Source organism: Balaenoptera physalus (assembly GCF_965194825.1).
Source record: "Balaenoptera physalus genome assembly, chromosome: 16".
Lineage (NCBI taxonomy): Eukaryota > Metazoa > Chordata > Mammalia > Artiodactyla > Balaenopteridae > Balaenoptera > Balaenoptera physalus.
This window is the reverse complement of record NC_138898.1, coordinates 22,610,509-22,632,943: the sequence shown is the minus strand read 5'-3', so window position 1 is coordinate 22,632,943 and position 22,435 is coordinate 22,610,509. Positions and strand designations below refer to the sequence as shown.

Below are 22,435 nucleotides of genomic sequence, written 5' to 3'. Positions count from 1 at the left end.
GGTAGTTTTCAAAAAAACACAAATGATTAGTTAAGACGGCAGACAGCAGAAACAAGAAGAACTACAATCCTGCAGCCTGCAGAATGGAAACCGCAATCACAGGAACTTAGACAAAGTGAAACGGCAGAGGAATATGTCCCAGATAAAGGAACAAGATAAAACCCCAGAAGAACAGCTATAAGTGAAGTGGAGACAGGCAACCTTCCGGAAAAAGAATTCAGAAAAATGATAGTGAAGATGATCCAGGATCTCAGAAAAAGAACAGAGGCAAGGATAGAGAAGATGCAAGAAATGTTTAACAAAGACCTAGAAGAATTAAAGAACAAAGAAACAGAGATGAACAATACAATATCTGAAATGAAAAATACACTAGAAGGAATCAATAGCAGAATAACTGAGGCAGAAGATCGGATAAGTGACCTGGAAGACCGAATGGTATAAATCACTGCCGTGGAACAGAATAAAGAAAAAAGAATGAAGAGAAATGAAGACAGTCAAAGAGACCTCTGGGAAAACATTAAATGCATCAACATTAACATTATAGGGGTCCCGGAAGGAGAAGAGAGACAGAAAGGACCTGAGAAAATATTTGAAGAGATAACAGCTGAAAACCTCCCTAACATGGGAAAGGAAACAGTCACCGAAGTCCAGGAAGGGCAGAGAGTCCCAGGCAGGATAAACCCAAGGAAGAACACACCAAGACACAAAGTAATCAAACTGACAAAAATTAAAGAAAAAATACTAAAAGCAACAAGAGAAAAACGACAAATAACATACAAGGGAACTTCCATAATGTTATCAGTTGACTTCTCAGCAGAAACTCTGCAGGCCAGAAGGGAGTGGCATGATGTATTTAAAGTGATGAAAGGGAAGAAACTACAACCAAGAATACTCTAACCAGCAAGGCTCTTATTCAGATTTGATGGAGAAATCAAAAGCTTTACAGATAAGCAAAAGCTAAGAGAATTCAGCACCACCCGCCCAGCTTTGCAACAAATGCTGAAGGAACTTCTCTAAGCAGAAAAGAAAAGGCTACAACTAGAAACAAGAAACTTACAAATGGAAAAGCTCACCAGGAAAGGCAAACATACAGTAAAGGTAGGAAATCATCCACACGCTAATATGATATCAAAACCAGCAATTACGAGAAGGGGAGAACACAAATGCAGGATATTGGAAATGCATTTGAAATTAAGAGGCCAGCAACTTAAAACAATCTTGTTTATATATAGATTGCTATATCAAATCCTCATGGTAACCCCAAATCGAAAATCTACAATAAATACACATACAAAAAAGAAAAAGGAATCAAAACACAACACTAAAGTTAGTCATCAAATCACAAGAGAAGAGAACAAAAGAGGAAGGGAACAAGAAAAAATGTTTCGTAACTGTATGTCTCTTGATTTTTTGTATTTTCCAGCTGTTTTTTCGTTTCCTCAGCTCTATATTCTAACCCATTGAGTCTTTTGGGTTGGAATTTGGTTTCCATTACAAGTTTCATTCAGTTCTTTTTGACATCTTTTGGGTCCTTTTTAAAGTGACTTGGCCTTTGTTCATAAAAAGAATTTTCCTTTATACATTGAATCATTTTAAACATATAATTGCATAATTTGAGATCAATAATTCCATTACCTGAAATTTTTTTTTTAATTTATTTATTTTTATTTATATATTTTTGGCTGTATTGGGTCTCCGTTGCTGCGTGCGGGCTTTTTCTAGTTGTGGCGAGAGGGGGCTACTCTTCGTTGCGGTGCGCGGGCTTCTCATTGCGGTGGCTTCTCTCGTTGTGGAGCACGGGCTCTAGGCACACGAGCTTCAGTAGTTGTGGCACGCGGGCTCAGTAGTTGTGGCTCGTGGGCTCTAGAGCGCAGTCTCAGGAGTTGTGGCGCACGGGCTTAGTTGCTCCGCGGCATGTGGGATCTTCCCGGACCAGGGCTTGAACCCGTGTCCCCTGCATTGGCAGGCGGATTCTTAACCACTGTGCCACCAGGGAAGCCCTACCTGAAATTTTTGAATATCTAACCTGCTCTAAATTTTATCTGTTGACATACTCACATTGGCTTATTTCCTTGATTGTTTTATAATTTTGGATTTTTTAGTTCTGTTTTAATAAGGATTTAATTTGTGTGAATACTGAATGGCTTCAGGGTTGAGTGTTTCATACCTCAAAGTAGTTTGCTTCTGCTGGGAACCCCAGTGATATTATGAGCTCTGGGACAACTTTTGGTTTTGTTGTTGCTGTTATTGTTACTGTTTTGACTTTGGAGATTTTTTTTTGGCCGTGCCGTGCGTCTTGTGGGATCTTGGTTCCCTGACCAGGGATTGAACCTGCGCCCTCGGCAGTGAAAGCGCAGAGTCCTAACCCTAGAGATTCTTGGAATGGTAAAATAAATGGTGTGGTTTTAAAAGTGGAAAGAGTGATACCAATATAAAGGATTATTAGTATGGATGCCAATGTAGAATGTGACTATAAAAGGGGAGTAACTACGTGGTCTTTTTCGTGCTGTATGTTATTTAGTTGTTGTGGAATAAATGTATAAAAATCGTAACCACAGAAGGAAATATTTTTAACTCTCTGTAAGTTATAAACCCAAGGCTGCTTTTTAGGGTTTTGGTATCCTTAAGAGAAATAATAAAAATAGTAACAGCTTAAAAAAAAGATTAGTTAATAACATTTATTAATACCTGTTTTGTATAGAGATTTTAAAGAGGTAATGTGAGAAGGAAGTCACAAAGGAGTTTGAAAACATGTCCTCTGCCTCAAAAAGCTGAAAAATTAGGTTGTAACATGTACATCTGCTAGGACTGGTAGTGTGGCCAATATGATCAAGACCAAAGTTACAGATGATTGTTTCAGACATATTAGAATTTTTAAAAACAAGTAAGATATGCCATTTTGTGACTTAAAACATATTGTAGCAACTAGAAAGTAGAATGCTCTTCTGAGGCAACAGAATAAATCACTGGAAAGCAATATAGTACAGAAGCTATTTTATACCAGATTCTGAATCAGGAGAACATAGGTTGTCACTTATTGTGTAACTTTGGCCAAGCTACTTTCAGCTCTGGGCCTCAGTTACTCACCTAAAATGTAACGATCATTTTACTTTAAAGTACAAGATTAGAGGTATCACGGGGTGACGGTGGAAATGGTTCTCCATTAATAGTGTGGAGAACCATTTTACTACAAATGGTCTCTAAGATCTTTTCCAATTTTTTTTACAACCAGTGAATTCTTATGAAGCGAGAAGGCTGATTATTATGAAAGTAAATGAAGGACTTCCCTGGTGGCACAGTGGTTAAGAATCCGCCTCCCAATGCAGGGAACACGGGTTTGATCCCTGGTCCAGGAAGATCCCACATACCACGGAGCAATTAAGCCATGAGCCACAACTACTGCGCATGCGCTCTAGAGCCCACAAGCCGCAACTACTGAGCCCGCGTGCCGCAACTACTGAAGCCTGCACGCCTAGAGCCTGTGCTCCGCAACAAGAGAAGCCACCGCAATGAGAAGCCTGTGCACCGCAAGGAAGAGTAGCCCCTGCTCTCTGCAACTAGAGAAAGCCTGCACACAGCAACGAAGACCCAACACAGCCAAAAATAATAAATAAATAAAATAAATAAATTTATAAAATAAAAAAAAAAAGAAAGTAATGAAGAGTCTATAGAAATAGATATAGTAGCTGGAATTTACCACTGTTGGCTTATAGCACTTAAGGCAAACTAACAATCAAGTGCAACAGATTTTCACCTCAGGCTTCAAATACAGGTAACTACGGCAAAGAGCTTCCCCCAACTTATACATTACCTTTGCCATGATGTAAAAGGCACAAAGGAGGAGCTGATCCAAATGTCTGTCTTTCATCAGATCAGGGCAGTGAACTAAAGTGAATTCAAAACATGTCCATATCTTCCTTCTTAACTCATTTGAAACATCCAGTTTTAAACATAAATCACGTAAGCGTACACTTGCCAAATGATAGACCTAAGATGAAAGATAGCACATTGATGCAAAAAAACAAGTAAATAATTTCTCAAATTTATGTCTTACCATGAACATGGGCTTTTAGGCCAAGATTAATATACACCTAAGGCTGCTGATACATTAAATTACATAAAATTTTTATTTTATAGTACTAATTCACTGCTATGGCAGAAGAAAATATATTAAAACAAAATTCTCTTTGGAAAACTACCTTAAACATTTTTTTGGTAAAGATGTTATATGCTATTATTCTATGCTGTCAACTATGTAAAGTGAGAAATACTAAAATTAAATGGTTTGATTGACCAGCATCATGATCATTATGAATACATAATTTTTCAAGTGTTCAGAAGTTTCTCTCTTTTTTTGGTTCAGGTAAAATGACCAGAAAGCCTAAAACGTCAAATACACTAAAATGTTTGACTCCAAAAATGAGTCAGAAAGCAAAATCATTTAAAAATTTCCCCAATAGTCTACATTGTTTTTATGAGCACATGAAAGGAATGTTAAGTAAACGAGATACCAGATTTTGTTGTTGTTGTTGTTGTTTATTGAGGTATAACTGACATACAACATTACATTAGTTTCAGGTGTACAACATGATTCGACGTTTGTATATGTTGTGAAAAGATCACCACAATAAGTCTAGTTAATATCCACACAGTTAACAGAATTTTTTTTTTCTGTGATGAGAACTTTTAAGATCTAGTCTCTTAGCAACTGTAATATGGAATACAGCATTACTATAGTCACCATGCTATACATTATATCCCCATGATTTATTTATTTTATAACTTTAAGTCTGTACCTTTTGACTCCCTTCATCCATTTCACCCACCCCCTCGCTCCCTGGCAACCACTAACCTGTTCTCTGTATTTATAAGCTTCTTTTTGATTTTTAGATTCCACATATAAATATCATATAGTATTGTCCTTCTCAGTCAAGTTGTTGTTTTTAAGTATGTCAGAGTAAATTCAGTTCAATGCCTTCAACCTTTCATATATAGAGTTTTTATATGAACTGATACTAATGCAAATGCCCCAAAGGTCCTGAAACATTCTAAAATGATTTCTGATCATCCAAAAAGCATTATGTTTTATCATCTTAAGAACTGGTAATCCTACTGTGATATTCCTAAACTAGACTATTCTGTGTGAACTAAGTCTTTAAATCTAAATGTTCAGGGTAAAAAAAATGAAAAAGAGTAAGGCATTCTTTATAGCAAAGTATCTTTTGAGAGGGAAAAAAATCCACAAATTAAAGCTGAAAAATGAACTTTAGCCATCCAATACACTAATCTGATAGAAAGAGAGATAAGGGTTGACTCCAAAGCCACCAGTGATTCATTCTATAACAAACTCATTTTCTGCATCCCAACCCTTTGTTTCTGGTCTTGTTGGCCAAGAGATAAACAGGAACCACTAGGGTCAGAGCAGTGGGAAAGATGCTGGAACTTTACATTCATGATAGGAGAAGATAACAGATACAGTCCTATGTAGAAGGATTAAGAAATATGTCTTTAAGTAATACTTGTGGGGCTTCCCTCGTGGCGCACTGGTTGGGAGTCCGCCTGCCAATGCAGGTGACACAGGTTTGGGCCCTGGTCCGGGAGGATCCCACGTGCCGCGGAGCAGCAAAGCCCGTGTGCCCAACTGCTGAGCCTGCGCTCTGGAGCCCGCAAGCCACAACTACTGAGCTCGTGCTCTGCAGCAGGACAGGCCACCGCAATGAGAGGCCCACGCACTGTGGTAAGAAGTGGCCCCCACTTGCTGCAACTGGAGAAAAGCCCACGTGCAACAATGAGGGCCCAATGCAGCCAAAACTAAATAAATAAAATAAATAAATTTTTAAAAAAAAGTAATACTTGTTAAGTATCTTTTACAAAGCTAATCCAATGCCTTAAAGGTACACATATTCTGGAAGTCTTCTAACAAAAAATTCACAGTAAATTCTACTCAGGCATAGGATATCAGCATCACACTGAGTTCAGCATGGATAACATCTGCAATTTACTCAAGAAATGGTTATTTTGAACTCATTATAGATATGGACGTTTCAATTCCCTTTTAGGGTAAAATTTTTCTAGCTTCTAAGTAGGGTATAATTAAAAAGAAAAGGACAAGCTAGATTCTGAAATAAATTCAGAACTAAAAATTCATAAATAAAGCCTTATTTTTGTCAATCTTAGATTCATTATCAAAGGCAGCAATGTGTCATTTTGAAAATTAAAAATAGGGAATGAATGGGGAAAATACTACATTTGGAGCTCTGTTTTTAAAACAGGCCTTAGGCACAAGATGTAGGCAGGAGTGGAGATGGTGGGACAGAGTAGAGAAGGCAGTGGGAGGTGGAAAAAAGGGCAAGTGTCTCAAGAATTATTCTAAGAAAGACGAGATAGAGGAAATAAATTTGCATGAAGAGATAATTTGAAAAAACAAACATGAATTTCTTAAAAATTTTAAGCCTTAAACCCTAATCATAATGCTAGAAAGAAACAAAAAACAGTGCCTTTTTTTTCATTTACAATTTTTCAGAGTGGGCTAGACAGCCACTAGTTATAGGGTAGACTGAAGAGGTATCTTCCAATTCTGGGATTTATTTTAGAGAAGCGGCATGTTTGGTCACAAATATCTGATTAACATGTCTATCTTATCAGAAGCTTTATGGTGCTTATAAAAGCTAGGCAGGATAAGCTGAAATTATTTCTATGTTAAATCTTTGCATTAATACTAAAATAATTTAGGCATTATAATGAGAACTGGTCAATTCGTAAAAGGTAAAAAACTAGATTTATGATAAAAATTATGTAGACTCCCAGCAGTATCCCACCAATCTTAATAATGAATCTTCAGTAACTTAAACTTATCCATAAGATCCAATGTACCTGTCCCACAATAAACTCCAATCTAAAGCAATATAACACAATGGAGTTCCTGTAAATTCCACAGGATGGCCAACTGCTTAATCAAAGTTATGTAAAACAAGCTGGCAGGAAATGGAATTAAAACTCTATGAGCCTGAGTCCAAACATAGCTCATCAAGATCATAATGTTCTTTTAGAACGTCAAATATGTTTTTAAAAATGGCTAAAGGTACATTACCTGATACTAAAGCTAAACAAAGACACTCTAAGAAAACTACAGACCAATATCTATTATATTGATGTGAAAATCCTCCACAAAACCCTAGCAACTGAATGGAACATAATACACTAAAAGGGTTATACACCATGACCAAGTAGGAGTTATTCATGGAATGAAAGGATAATTTAACATATGAAAATCTATCAGTGTAATACACTACATTAACAGAATGAAGGGAAAAATGATATAATCATCTCAAAATTTGATGCAGAAAAAAAGCATTTGACAAAATTCAATACCCTTTTGTTACAAACTAGGAATAGACGGAAACTACTTCAACATAATAAATACCATATATGAAAAATCCATAGCTAAGATCACACTCAAAGTAAAACAATGAAAGCTTTTCCTCTAAGATCAGGAACAAGACAAAGATGCCCAATTTCAGTACTTCTATTCAACACCATACTAGAAGTTCTAGCCAGAGCAATTAGGCAAGAAAAAGAAATAAAAGGCATTCAAATTAGAAAAGTAGTAAAACCATCTCTGTTTGCAGATGACATGACTTTATGTGTAGGAAACCCAAAAACCCTGGAGTCCATAAAAAATGTTAGAACTAATAAATGAATACAGCAAAGTTGCAGGATACAAAATCAACACACAAAAATCACTTTTATTCCTATACCATTAACAATGCACAATCCAAAAATGAAATTAAGAAAATGATTCCATTTACAATAGCATGAAAAAGAATAAAATACTTGGGAATAAACTTAACCAAGGAGGCAAAAATTTGTACACTGAAAACTGCAAAGCATTGCTCAAAGAAATTAAAGAAAATATAAATAAATGGAAAGACATACTATGTTCATGGACTGGAAGACTTAATATTGTTAAGATGTCAACCTACTCCAAGCAATCTACAGATTCAATATAATCCATATTAAAATCCCAAAGTTTTTTTTTTTTTTGCAGAAATAGAAAAAAGTCCATCCTAAAACTCATATGGAATGTCAAGGGACTCTGAATAGTCAAAATAATCTTGAAAAAGAAGAACAAAGTTGGATGTCTCACATTTTCTGATTTCAAACCTTACTACAAAGTTACTCTAATCAAAACTGTGGTACTGGCATGAAGAGACCAATGAATAGAATACAGAGCCCAGAAATAAACCCTCACATATATAGTGATGAGTAACCCGACAAGGGTGTCAAGGCCATTCAATGGAGAAAGGCAGTCTTGTCAACAAGACTTACTGAGAAAACTGGATATCCACATGCAAAAGAATGAAACTGGGTCCTTACCTTATACCATATATAAAAATTAACTCAAAATGGATCAAAGACCTAAATGTAATTGCTAAAACTATAAAAATCCTACAAGAAAACATAGGGGAAAAGCTTCATGACACTGGAATGTGCAATGATTTCTCGGATATGACACCAAAAAGAACAAGACAACAAAACAAAACATAGATAAATTAGACTTCATCAAATTAAAAAACTTCTGTGCGTCAAAAGACACTAATATATAACATAGTGAAAAGGCAACCCATGGAATGGGAGAAGATATTTGCAAATCATGTATCTGATAAGGAATTAATATCCCGACAATATAGAGAACTTCTACAACTCACCAATAAAAAACTCAAAAAATGGGCAAAGGACTTGAATAGACATTTCTCTGAGGAAGGTAGGATTGCCAATAAGCCCATGAAAAGATGCTCAATATCACTAATCATCAGGGAAACGCGAATCAAAACTACAGTAAGGAGATAGCTTCAAGATGGTGGAGGAGTAAGACATGGAGATCACCTTCCTCCCCACAAATACATCAGAAATACATCTACATGAGGAACAGCTCCTACAGAACACCTACTGAACGCTGGCAGAAGACCTCAGACATCCCAAAAGGCAAGAAACTCCCCACGTACCTGGGTAGGGCAAAAGAAAAAAGAAAAAACAGAGACAAAAGAATAAGGATGGGACCTGCACCTCTGGGAGGGAGCTGTGAAGGAGGAAAAGTTTACACACACTAGGAAGCCCCTTCACTGGCAGAGATGGCAGGTGGGAAGCTTTGGAGCCACAGAAGAGAGCGCAGCCACAGGGGTGCAGAGGGCAAAGCGGAGAGATTCCCGCATAGAGGATCAGTGCCGACCAGCACTCACCAGCCTGAGAGGCCTGTCTGCTCACCCGCCAGGGCAGGTGGGGGCGGGGAGCTGAGGCTCGGGCTTTGGAGGTCAGATCCCAGGGAGAGGACTGGGGTTAGCTGTGTGAACACAGCCTGAAGGCAGCTAGTCAGCCACAGCTACCCGGGAGGGAGTCCAGGAAAGAGTCTGGAACTGCCTAAGAGGCAAGAGACCATTGTTTCAGGGTGTGCGAGGAGAGGGGATTCAGAGCACTGCCTAAACGAGCTCCAGAGATGAGCACGGGCCGCAGCTATAAGCGCGGACCCCAGAGACGGGCATGAAACGCTAAGGTTGCTGCTGCAGCCACCAAGAAGCCTGTATGCAAGCACAGGACACTATTCACACTTCCCCTCCCAGGAGCCTGTGCAGCCCGCCACTGCCAGGGTCCCATGATCCAGGAACAACTTCCGCGGGAGAACACACATTGTGCCCAGGCTGTTGCAACATTATGCTGGCCTCTGCCACCCCAGGCTTGCCCCGCATTCCATACTCCTCCCTCCCCCTGGCCTGAGGGAGCCAGAGCCCCCTAATCAGCGGCTACTTTAACCCTGTCCTGTCTGGGAGGGAAATAGATGCCCTCAGGCGACCTACACGCAGAAGTGGGGCCAAATCCAAAGCTGAACCCCAGGAGCTGTGTGAACAAAGAAGAGAAAGGGAAATATCTCCCAGCAGCCTCAGGAGCAGTGGATTAAATCTCCACAATCAAACTGATGTACCCTGCATCTGTGGAATACCTGAATAGACAACGAATCATCCCAAAATTGAGGCAGTGGACTTTGGGAGCAACTATAGACTTGGGGTTTGCTTTCAGCATCTAATTTGTTTCTGGTTTTATGTTTATCTTAGTTTAGTATTTAGAATTTATTATCACTGGTAGATTTGTTTATTGATTTGGTTGCTCTCTTCCTTTTTTTATATATATATTTTTTCCTTTTTCTCCTTTTGCGAGTGTGTATGTGCATGCTTCTTTATGTGATTTTTGTCTGTATAGCTTTGCTTTTACCATTTGTCCTAGGGTTCTGTCTGTCCTTTTTTTTTTTTTTTTTTACTATAATTTTTAGCACTTGTTATCATTGTGGATTTGTTTTTTGGTTTGGTTGCTTGCTTCTTTCTTTCTCTTTTCTTTTTTTACTTTCTAATTTTTTTATTTATAGTAATATATTTTTTATTTTTCATTTTTATAACTTTATTTTATTTCTCTTTCTTTCTTTCTTTTTTTCTCCCTTTTCTTCTGAGCCATTTGGCTGACAGGGCTTTGGTGCTCCGGCTGGGTGTCCTGCCTGAGCCTCTGAGGTGGGAGAGCCAAGTTCAGGACAGTGGTCCACCAGAGACCTCCCAGCCCCACATAATATCAAATGGCGAAAGCTCTCTCAGAGATCTCCATCTCAACGTGAAGGCCCAGCTCCACTCAATGACCAGCAAGCTACACTGATGGATACCCGATGCCAAACAACAAGCAAGACAGGAACACAACCCCATCCATTAGCAGAGAGGCTGCCTAAAATCATAATAAGGTCACAGACACCCCAAAGCACACCACTGGATGTGGTCCAGCTCACCAGAAAGACAAGATCCAGCCTCATCCACCAGAACACTGGCACCGGTCCCCTCCACTAGAAAGCCTACACAACCCACTGAAGCAATCTTACCCACTGGGGGGCAGACACCAAAAACAACGAGGACTATGAACCTGCAGCCTGCGAGAAGGAGACCCCAAACACAGTAAGTTAAGCAAAATGAGAAGACAGAGAAATACACAGCAGATGAAGGAACAAGGTAAAAACCCACCAGACCAAACAAATGAAGAGGAAACAGGCAGTCTATCGCAAAAAAAATTCAGAGTAATGATAGTACAGATGATCCAAAATCTTGGAAATAGAATGGGGAAAATACAAGAAACGTTTAACAAGGACCTAAAAGAACTAAAGAGCAAACAAACAATGATGAACAACACAATAAATGAAATTAAAAATTCTCTAGAGGAATCAATAGCAGAATAACTGAGGTAGAAGAACAGATAAGTGACCTGGAAGATAAAATAGTGGAAATAACTACCACAGAGCAGAATAAAGAGAAAAGAATGAAACAAATTAAGGACAATCTCTGAGACCTCTGGGACAACACTAAACGCACCAACATTCAAATTATAGGGGTCCCAGAAGAAGAAGAGAAAACGGACTGAGAAAATATTTGAAGAGATTATAGTTGAAAACTTCCCTAATATGGGTAAGCAAATAGTCAATCAAGTCCAGGAAGCACAGAGTGTCCCACACAGGATAAATCCAAGGAGAAACACGCCAAGACACACATTAATCAAACTATCAAAAATTAAATACAAAGAAAAAATATTAAAAGCAGCAAGGGAAAAGCAACAAATAACATACAAGGGAATCCCCATAATGTTAACAGCTGATTTCTCAGCAGAAACTCTGCAAGCCAGATGGGAGTGGCAGGACATATTTAAAGTGATGAAAGAGAAAAACCTACAACCAAGATTACTCTACCCATCGAGGATCTCATTCAGATTTGACAGAGCAATTAAAACCTTTACAGACAAGAAAAGCTAAGAGAATTCAGCACCACCAAACTAGCTTTACAACAAATGCTAAAGGAACTTCCCTAGGCAGGAAACACAAGAGAAGGAAAAGACCCACAATAACAAACCCAAAACAATTAAGAAAATGGTAACAGGAACACACATACTGATAACTACCTTAAATGTAAATGGATTAAATGCTCCAACCAAAAGACATAGACTGGCTGAATGGATATAAAAACATGACCTGTATATATGCTGTCTACAAGAGACCCACTTCAGACCTAGGGACACATACAGACTGAAAGTGAGGGGATGGAAAAAGATATTCCATGCAAATGGAAATCAAAAGAAAGCTGGAGTAGCAATTCTCATATCAGATAAAATAGACTTTAAAATAAACAATGTTACAAGAGACAAGGAAGGACACTACATAATGATCAAGGGATCAATCCAAGAAGATATAACAATTGTAAATATTTATGCACCCAACACAGGAGCACCTCAATACATAAGTCAAATGCTAACAGCCATAAAAGGGGAAATCGACAGCAACACAATAATAGTAGGAGACTTTAACACCCCACTTTCACCAATGGACAGATCATCCAAAATGAAAATAAATAAGGAAACACAAGCTTTAAATGATACATTTAATGCTCACAGAACATTTTCCAGGATAGATCATATCTTGGGTCACAAATCAAGCCTTGCTAAATTTAAGAAAATTGAAACTGTATCAAGTATCTTTTCCGACCCAATGCTATGAGACGAGACACCAATAACAGGAAAAAATGTGTGAAAAATACACACACATGGAGGCTAAACAATACACTACTAAATAACCAAGAGATCACTGAAGAAATCAAAGAGGTAATCAAAAAAAACCTAGAAACAAATGACAATGAAAACACGATGACCCAAAATCTATGGGATGCAGCAAAAGCAGTTCTAAGAGGAAAGTTTATAGCAATCAATACAATCCTACCTCAAGAAACAAGAAACATCTCAAATAAACAACCTAACCTTACACCTAAAGCAATTAGAGAAAGAAGAACAAAAAAACCTCAAAGTTAGCAGAAGGAAAGAAATAATAAAGATGAGATCAGAAATAATGAAAAAGAAATGAAGGAAAAAATAGCTAAGATCAATAAAACTAAAAGATGGTTCTTTGAGAAGATAAACAAAAATGATAAACCACTAGCCAGACTCATCAGGAAAAAAAGGGAGAAGACTCACATCAATAGAATTAGAAATGAAAAAGGAGAAGTTACAATAGACACTGCAGAAATACAAAGGATCATGAGAGATTACTAAAAGCAACTATATGCCAAAAAAATGGACAACCTGCAAGAAATGGACAAATTCTTAGAAAGGTATAACCTTCCAAGACTGAACCAGGAAGAAACAGAAAACATGAATAGACCACTCACAAGCACTGAAATTGAAACTGTGATTAAAAATCTTCCAACAAACAAAAGCCCAGGACCAAATGGACTCACAGGAGAATTCTAGCAAACATTTAGAGAAGAGCTAACACATATCCTTCTCAAACTCTTCCAAAATATAGCAGAGGGAGGAACACTCCTAGACTCATTCTATGAGGCCACTATCACCCTGATACCAAAACCAGACAAAGATGTCACAAAAAAAGAAAACTACAGGCCAATATCACTGATGAACATAGATGCAAAAATCCTCAACAAAATACTAGCAAACAGAATCCAACAGCACATTAAAAGGAACATACACCATGATCAAGTGGGGTTTATCCCAGGAATGCAAGGATTCTTCAACATACACAAATCAATCAATGTGATAAACCATATTAACAAACTGAAGAATATAAATCATATGATCATCTCAATAGATACAAAAAAAGCTTTTGACAAAATTCAACAGCCATTTATGATAAAAACTCTCCAGAAAGTAGGCATAGAGGGAACTTAACTCAACATAATAAAGCCATATATGACAAACCCACAGCCAACATCGTTCTCAATCGTGAAAAACGGAAACCATTTCCACTAAGATCAGGAACAAGACAAGGCTGCCCACTCTCACCACTATTATTCAACATAGTTTTGGAAGTGTTAGCCACAGCAATCAGAGAAGAAGAAGAAATAAAAGGAATCCAACTTGGAAAAAAAGAAGTAAAACAGTCACTGTTTGCAGATGACATGATACTATACATAGTGAATCCTAAAGATGCTACCAAAAAACCACTAGAGCTAATCAATGAATTTGGTAAAGCAGCAGGATAAAAAATTAATGCACAGAAATCTCTTGCATTCTTATACACTAATGATGAAAAATCTGAAAGAGAAATTAAGGAAACACTCCCATTTACCACTGCAACAAAAAGAATAAAATACCTAGGAATAAACCTACCTAAGGAGACATAAGAACTGTATGCAGAAAACTATAAGACACTGATGAAAGAAATCAAAGAGGATACAAACGGATGAAGAAACATACCATGTTCTTGGACTGGAAGAATCAACACTGTGAAAATGACTATACTACCCAAAGCAATCTACAGATTCAATGCAATCCCTATCAAACTACCAATGGCATTTTTCACAGAACTAGAACATAAAATTTCACAATTTGCATGGAAACACAAAAGACCCCGAATAGCCAAAGCAATCTTGAGAAAGAAAAACAGAGCTGGAGGAATCAGGCTCCTTGACTTCAGACTATACTAAGAAGCTACAGTAATCAAGACAATATGGTACTGGCACAAAAACGGAAATATAGATCAGTGGAACAGGATAGAAAGCCCAGAGATAAACCCACGCACCTATGGTCACCTTATCTTTAATAAAGGAGGCACAAATATACAATGGAGAAAAGACAGCCTCTTCAATAAGTGGTGCTGGGAAAACTGGACAGCTACATGTAAAAGAATGAAATTAGAACACTCCCAAACACCATACACAAAAATAAACTCAAGATGGATTAAAGACCTAAACTTAAGGCCAGACACTATAAAACTCTTAGAGGAAAACATAGGCAGAACACTCCATGACATACATCATAGCAAGATCCTATTTGACCCACCTCCTAGAGAAATGGAAATAAAACCAAAAATAAACAAATGGGACCTAATGAAACGTAAATGCTTTTGCACAGCAAAGGAAACCATAAACAAGATGAAAAGACAACCCTCAGAATGGGAGAAAATATTTGCAAATGAAGCAACTGACAAAGGATTAATCTCCAAAATATACAAGCAGCTCATGCAGCTCAATATCAAGAAAACAAACAACCCAATCCAAAAATAGGCAGAAGACCTAAATAGACATTTCTCCAAAGAAGATATACAGATTGTCAACAAACACATGAAAGGATGCTCAAAATCACTAATCATTAGAGAAATGCAAATCAAAACCACAATGAGGTTATCACCTCACACCCTTCAGAACGGCCATCATCAAAATATCTACAAACAATAAATGCTGGAGAGGGTGTGGAGAAAAGAGAACCCTCTTGCACTGCTGGTGGGAATGTAAATTGATACAACCACTATGGAGAACAGTATGGCAGTTCCTTAAAAAAGTAAAAATAGAAGTACCATATGACCCAGCGATCCCACTATTGGGCATATACCCTGAGAAAACCATAATTCAAAAAGAGTCATGTACCACAATATTCACTGCAGTTCTACTTACAACAGCCAGGACATGGAAGCAACCTAAGTGTCCATTGACAGATGAACGGATAAAGAAGATGTGGCATATATATACAACAGAATGTTACGCAGCCATAAAAAGAAACGAAATTGAGTTACTTGTAGTGAGGTGGATGGATCTAGAGACTGTCATAAAGAGTGAAGTAAGTCAGAAAGAGAAAAACACTTGTATTTCACAATATTGTGAAAAACACTTGTATGTTGCTGGCAGGAATATAAATGGTGCAGCCACTGTGGGAAACTGTATAGCATTTTCTCAAAAATTAAATTTAAAATTACTATTCCACTTCTGTATATACCCAAAAGAATTGAAAGCAGACTTGGATACCTGTACACCAATGTTCATAGCAACACTATTCACTCACAATAACCAAAAGGTAGAAACAACCCAAATGTCCATCTATAGATGAATGGATAAACAAAATATGGTATATACATACGATGGAATATTAGTCAGCCTTAAAAAGGAAGGAAATTATGACCATGTTACAATATTGAAGAACCTTGAAAACATTATGCTAAGTGAAATAAGCCTGTCAAAAAAGGACAAACGTTATATAATTCCACTTATATGAGGTACCTAGAGTAGTCAAATTCATAGAGACAGAAAGTAGAATAATGGCTACCAGGGGCTGGGGGTGGGGGGAAGAAATGAGGAGTTACTATTTAATGGGTACAGAGTTTCAGTTTAGGAAGATGAAAAAGTCTGGAGATGGATGGTGGTGGAAGCTGCACAACAACGTGAATGTACTAATGACATTTAGCTGTACACTTAAAAATGGTTAAAATAGTAAATTTCATGTATATTTTACCACACACAAAAAAAGAAGGCTAAAGCTGCCCTCTGTTACTCAATCTTTCTTGCATTGATTAAAGGAGACCTTTTTAGATGCTATAAAAACACGTACCTTTCTATAAAACAGTGCTAAGGACCCAGTTCTCTTTGGTTTGCTTATTCCAACTGAATGTACCTCTTGTGCTTTAGTCAAATGGGTCTGTTTTGGAGAAGCACCAATTAATGACTGAGCCGTAAGTGATACAGGACTCTCGACTTTGGACTCCTGAGTTGTATTCATGGAAATTGGTATCAGTGTGATCTCTCCAGCATCATTTGCAATACCTGAATGTACAAGCAAGAGTTCTTAGTTTTAGAAATGTGCCCCAGAAAAGTTGTCATCTCTTCCTTCCTTGCTTCCTTCCTCCCTCTCTCCCTCCCTTCCTTTCTTTACTATCTATCTATCTATCTATCTATTTATCTATCTATCTATGCATAGGAATATGTTAGAAGAAAGCCACAAAAATAGTAATTCTAGGTTATGATACTCTTATTTTCTATTTCTGCTCTGAAACAATAAAATTATTTTCTTTTGAGCTCTAAAGGAGATGTTTTTAATCAATAAACAAAATTCTTGCTCAATGCACTTATTTGTAAAACTCAGATAAGAAAATAAAATAAGTCCTAACAAAGAGGGTTGTAAATTTATAGAATGTGAAAATTCAAAAAACAGTGCAGGCATACCTCAGAGACATTGCGAGTTTGGTTCCAGACCACTACAATAAATTGAGTATCATAATAAAGTGAGTCACGTGAATTTTTTGGTTTCCTAGTGCACATAAAAATTATGTTTATGCTATATTGCAGTCTATTAAGTGTGCAATAGCATTATGTCTAAAAAACAATGTACGTACCGCAATTAAAAAATACTTTGTTGCTAAAAAATGCTAATCATCATTTGACAACACAGGGTTGCCAGAAACCTTCAATTTGTAAAAAAAAAAAAATAGTATCTGTAAAGTGCAACAAAGCAAAGTGCAATAATACTAGGAATGCCTCTATAGGTTCAAAACAAAACAAAAGGGTGGAGCACAGAGGATCTTTAGGGCAGTGAAACTATTCTGTATAATAGTATAATGGTAGATATGTGTCATTAGACATTTGTCAAAATTCATAGAATGTACAACACCAAAGAGTGAACCCTAATGCAAACTATGGACTTGGGGTGATAATGATGTGTCCATGAAAGTTCATCAATTGTAACACGTGTCTCTCTGGTGCAGGATGTCGATGGCAAGGAAGGCTCAATTTTGCCATGAACCTAAAACTGCTCTTAGAGAAAAAAAAGTATGGGTTCAGGGACTTCCCTGGTGGCGAAGTGGTTAAGAATCTGCCTGCCAATGCAGGAGACACAGGTTCGATCCCTGGTCTGGGAAGATCCCACATGCCACGGAGCAACTAAGCTTGTGCGCCACAACTACTGAGCCTTCACTCTAGAGCCCACAAGCCACAACTACTGAAGCCCATGTACCCTCGAGCCCACGAGCCGCAACTACCGAGCCCTCACACCACAACTACTGAAGCCCGTGTGCTGCAACTACTGAAGCCCGCATGCCTAGAGCCCATGTTCCGCAACAGGAGAAGCCACCGCAATGAGAAGCCCGTGAACTGCAATGAAGAGTAGCCCCTGCTCCCTGTAACTAGAGAAAGCCCGTGCACAGCAACGAAGACCAAACGCAGCCAAAGAAAAAAAAAAGTATACAGTTTCAAGAAAAAATACTGGAATAATAAGACCATGTGATCAATCCAATAAGACATTTCTTAAATTTTCATCCAACTCAGAAAAAATATAAAATAAATGCATCAAAATGTTACCATGCAATGGGATTGTAACTTTATGTCCTGTTGTCCCTGTTACTATGGCTGTGGCCATTGTTAGAAGACTTTGCCCAGGTGAAATTGATATATTTTCAGCAGTAATGCTTGAAGAAGGAGCAATTTTCAATTTTGTTCCTTCTGTTATGATCCTGTCCATAAGCATTTCCTTTGGGGGGTCTTCCCCAAAAAGTCTTCTCTTAGCACTCCCAGCGGTAGGAGAACTGTAGCGTTCATGGACAGAAATTGGAGACAATGGTTGCGTATCTAATAAAGAGAAAAATTTATAACAGTTTGACATGTATTCCAAAATAATAAGTCAGGTTTACTCACTCATTCAACAAATAGAGATTGAGTTACTATGCTAATAACATGGCCTCTGTCCTCATGGAATAATCGAGTCTAGTGGGAGAGAGGAGAATGAAGTAAGTCTTAAAATAAAATTATGAGAGCTCACCTTCCTGGTTTCTTGAACCTCTGCCTATATTAAAGAAGCAAAATATTAAGGGTAAAGTAGAAGGTGAGAGGTAGAATGTGGTGACTGCTAAATTTCAAAAGTAGTCCAACTAGCTTCTGTCTCCCAATCTTATCTAGTAAATAACTCCTGATTAGAAGGAAAAATCAGTGATTTGGTTCACAATTTTGCCTTCGCCACATGCCCACACTTCAAACAGTTTAAGGCAGTAGCTGTGGCTTTCTGATTTAGTAGAGGCAGAATCATCTTTTATAAGTCCACTAGAAGATAAAGATGAGTAGAAGTGTTATGACTCTGCTTAACTTGCCTTAATCTGAGGCATTAGTGTGTTGATAAAAAAGAAAGTAAGGTATGGATTAAACCTCTTTTCCAGTGCTATCCTTCTGCAGAAACTGCTCTCCCTTCCATCTCCACTAGGTGCAAAGCCTCTCCTAGCCAACCCTACATCTTTTCCCACCATTTTCCCCCTACTTCCCTCAACCCACTGTTTCTTTACAGGTATATAACATGTTTTTAAAGTAAAAACGTTTCACTAATTATTTTTACAATTACTAGATAATTAGATAGCCATGTCATCTATTTTCAAAACATGTTTAAAAGGTATAAAAATTACCTCTGGCAATAATTTGACAGCTCTCTGTATTACTGAGGTAAGTGGGGAATAGTCATGGTTTAATAAAAATCTCTCCATAATTCTGGAGGTTAAAAAAGCAGCTCTGACTTCCAGTCTTAGTAAAAAAAAGTGGCAAGTTCTATTGTAGCTCCCATTACCCCTTAACAGAAGTCTACCTGGATACCTTATATCTAAGAAAACCAATGCAGCCCTTGAATCTGACTTGGAATGTTCAGAGCTGACATTTCAAGGGAAAACTCATGTTATAGCCATGAAGTTAGCTGCAAGACCCTTGAAATGATTCTCTGCCTAGCACAGTACTGGAAAAGCTGCAGTAGACAATAAAAATTTAACAAATATATAAGTTAATAAATTGTCTTTTTTCTCCCAGAGTCAAGGCTCAATATTATTGTTTTCTAAGGATTTTCCATTATTTGATTCTCTTGCCTGAACCCCTATAAGAAAATACCTTTTTCTTCTAATTATAAAAATAATATATCACCTGAATGTTCACAGCAGCGTTATTCATAAAAGACAAGTGGAAATAATCCAAATGTCCATTAACAAACGAATGAACAAACAATATACAGTATATCCATACAATGAAAAATTATTCAGCGTAATGAAGTGTTGACACATGCGACAACATATATATACCTTGAAAACATGATAAGTAAAAGAAGCCAATCACAAAGGTCACATATTATATAATTCCATTTATATGAAATGTCCAGAACAGGAAGATCCATAGAGACAAAGAATAGATTAGTAGTTCCAGGGTCTTGGTAGAGGAGGAAATAGAGAGCGATTACTATTGGATACAGGTTTTTTTGGGGGGGTGATAAAAATGTTCTGGAATTAGATAATGGTGATAGTTGTATAGTCTTGTGAATATACTGAATTGTATATTTTAAAAGGGTGAATTTTATGGGATGTGAATTATATCTCAATTTTTAAAAGCTCATTGAAAAAACTCAAATGATACCAAAAAACTGTAATGAAAAAGGTAACACTCAAAATTCCACCACCAGGACAGAATTACATTTTAGTGACCATTTCTTCATGATCTTAGTTCTGAGATCTCTACCTAGGCTGCAAACACACACACACACACACACACATATAACATATATTATATATATAATATATATTATATACACATACACATTATAGTCAGATACACACACACACATACGCACAGAGTTCAGGCTTTGTACAGTTAAAGTATGCATGAGTTTCAGTTACCATAGCATAAATTAACGACCGCCTTAACAAAAAGGTTCAGATTTCAGTTGCCATGGTATATTAACTGTGAGTAACTGCATAAACTACAAACTTTTCCCATGAGGATTTACATAAATCATTGTGTGAAAAATAGATGTGCATCATGATCAGTGACCAATCCTGTTACTTCTTTCAAAGTCTGTTGGTGATTGGTCAGGGCAAATCTGCTGGTTTAATTCATGCAGGCAGCAAAGCATATGGTTATGTTGTCTCCTTATTTCCCAGTGATAAACCCGCATTTTACAAAATAGACAAATGAAAATAGACAAATGAAAGAGGGAATGGCCCCCCCATAAAAGTGAAAGTCCAACAAAGAAATGAAAAGTGATAATGCTGAAAGTGAAATTAAAATTGTTACTGAAGTTATAGAAGAAATAGCTGACCGTAGGAATGTTGACACTGCTGCTATTCAAGAGATTAGATATACAGCCAGAAGAACTGTGTGAAGATGAGACTTATTGATATAAATGCGAAAAGTTGTTAAGATGAATAGGATGAAGACATCCAACAGGAAGTTATGATGGCAAAAAACTTCACATTAAAGGAACTCTCAGAAATATTTCACAACACTGAAAGCACAAAGGATAAAATGTTAAGAGCTGGTCCAAACTTAGAAAGAAACATGACAGTTCACCAAGGCACAGGAAAGAAGCTCACTCAGTATTGTAAGTTATATAAGAAAGTGGCAAGCACCATGTAAACGATTCTTTATGACTTTTTTAAAAACAAAACATTTTCATTCTCAATGTTTCCAATGTTTTAAATTGTAGTGTACTAAGTAAATATTTTTACTATTTTTAAATTTGTTTAAATATTAATAATTGACAGTAAGAGAGTTTTTAGGTTTGACAAGATTTTTAAAGGTCATAAAACAATCCTAATTATTCCCCTTGCTTAATGAAGATTGTTTTGCATGCACAGCGTGCACATTTTTATGACCTTATACTACATGTAAAGCAAGACACACACACACAATTATAGTCCAAAAGTGGGTCTTGAGCTACCTCACTATGTAACCTGAATACTTGTACATCTGAGGTTTATTCAGGGATACTGTCATCAGAAGATTTTAAGTGATTTTTAAAAATCCAAGAGTTAAATAATCCAGAAGATGCACACATCAGTTTGCTACATCACAAGAGAAAATAAAGAATAATGCACTAAAATCTTCCTATTAGTAAGGCTCAAATGAACTATTTTGAGAGAGTATAGATAAGTAATTTATTAGATGAATTTAAGTATCCCATAGAGTTCTTTGTTCTGCTTTAAACGTTTCTTTTTCTTTAAAGACACAGAGATAAAGAATATAACTTTTGTCACATTTGGAAAAGTAGGTATTTAGCTTAAATAGTTTTCCATTAGCATTGAGGAAAAGCTGTGTATATTTATGAAAAAGCCAAAATACTATTTCCACAATAATAGACATTGCAATTTAAAAAATAGATTAGATTCAAAATCAGAGTGGAAATCTTATTACTTTAATATAAAAAGTATAAAATGAGCCACACGGGGTGTTGGCATAAACATTAATCCCCTTTCAAATCTTGATAAAAAAATTGTATTTCTTAATAATATGTTAGGCAAGACTTGAAATTTTCTCTAAAAAAAGATCTTTGGGCTTTCCTGGTGGCGCAGTGGTTGAGAGTCTGCCTGCCAATGCAGGGGACACGGGTTCGAGCCCTGGTCTGGGAGGATCCCACATGCCGCGGAGCGGCTGGGCCCGTGAGCCACAACTACTGAGCCTGCGCGTCTGGAGCCTGTGCTCCGCAACAAGAGAGGCCGCGACAGTGAGAGGCCCGCGCACCGTGATGAAGAATGGCCCCCCGTTTGCCACAACTGGAGAAAGCCTTCGCACAGAAACGAAGACCCAACACAGCCATGAATAAATAAATAAATAAATAAAAATTAAAAAAAAAAAAGATC

At 37.3% G+C, this 22,435-nt stretch overlaps 1 protein-coding gene across 3 annotated transcripts in view; it reads right to left on the bottom strand.

Annotated features, from left to right (window-relative positions):
- RBL1 (RB transcriptional corepressor like 1) overlaps positions 1-22,435 on the bottom strand; it is a 77,213-nt gene that overhangs the window by 17,240 nt on the left and 37,538 nt on the right. For all 3 annotated transcript variants that reach the window (XM_082430100.1, XM_082430101.1, XM_082430102.1), the window contains 3 exons: positions 18,141-18,407; positions 16,399-16,610; positions 3,812-3,988 (listed from right to left, as the gene is read on the bottom strand). In XM_082430100.1, the coding sequence (XP_082286226.1) occupies positions 3,812-3,988; positions 16,399-16,610; positions 18,141-18,407 (656 nt within the window). The remainder of the gene's footprint in view (positions 1-3,811; positions 3,989-16,398; positions 16,611-18,140; positions 18,408-22,435) is intronic.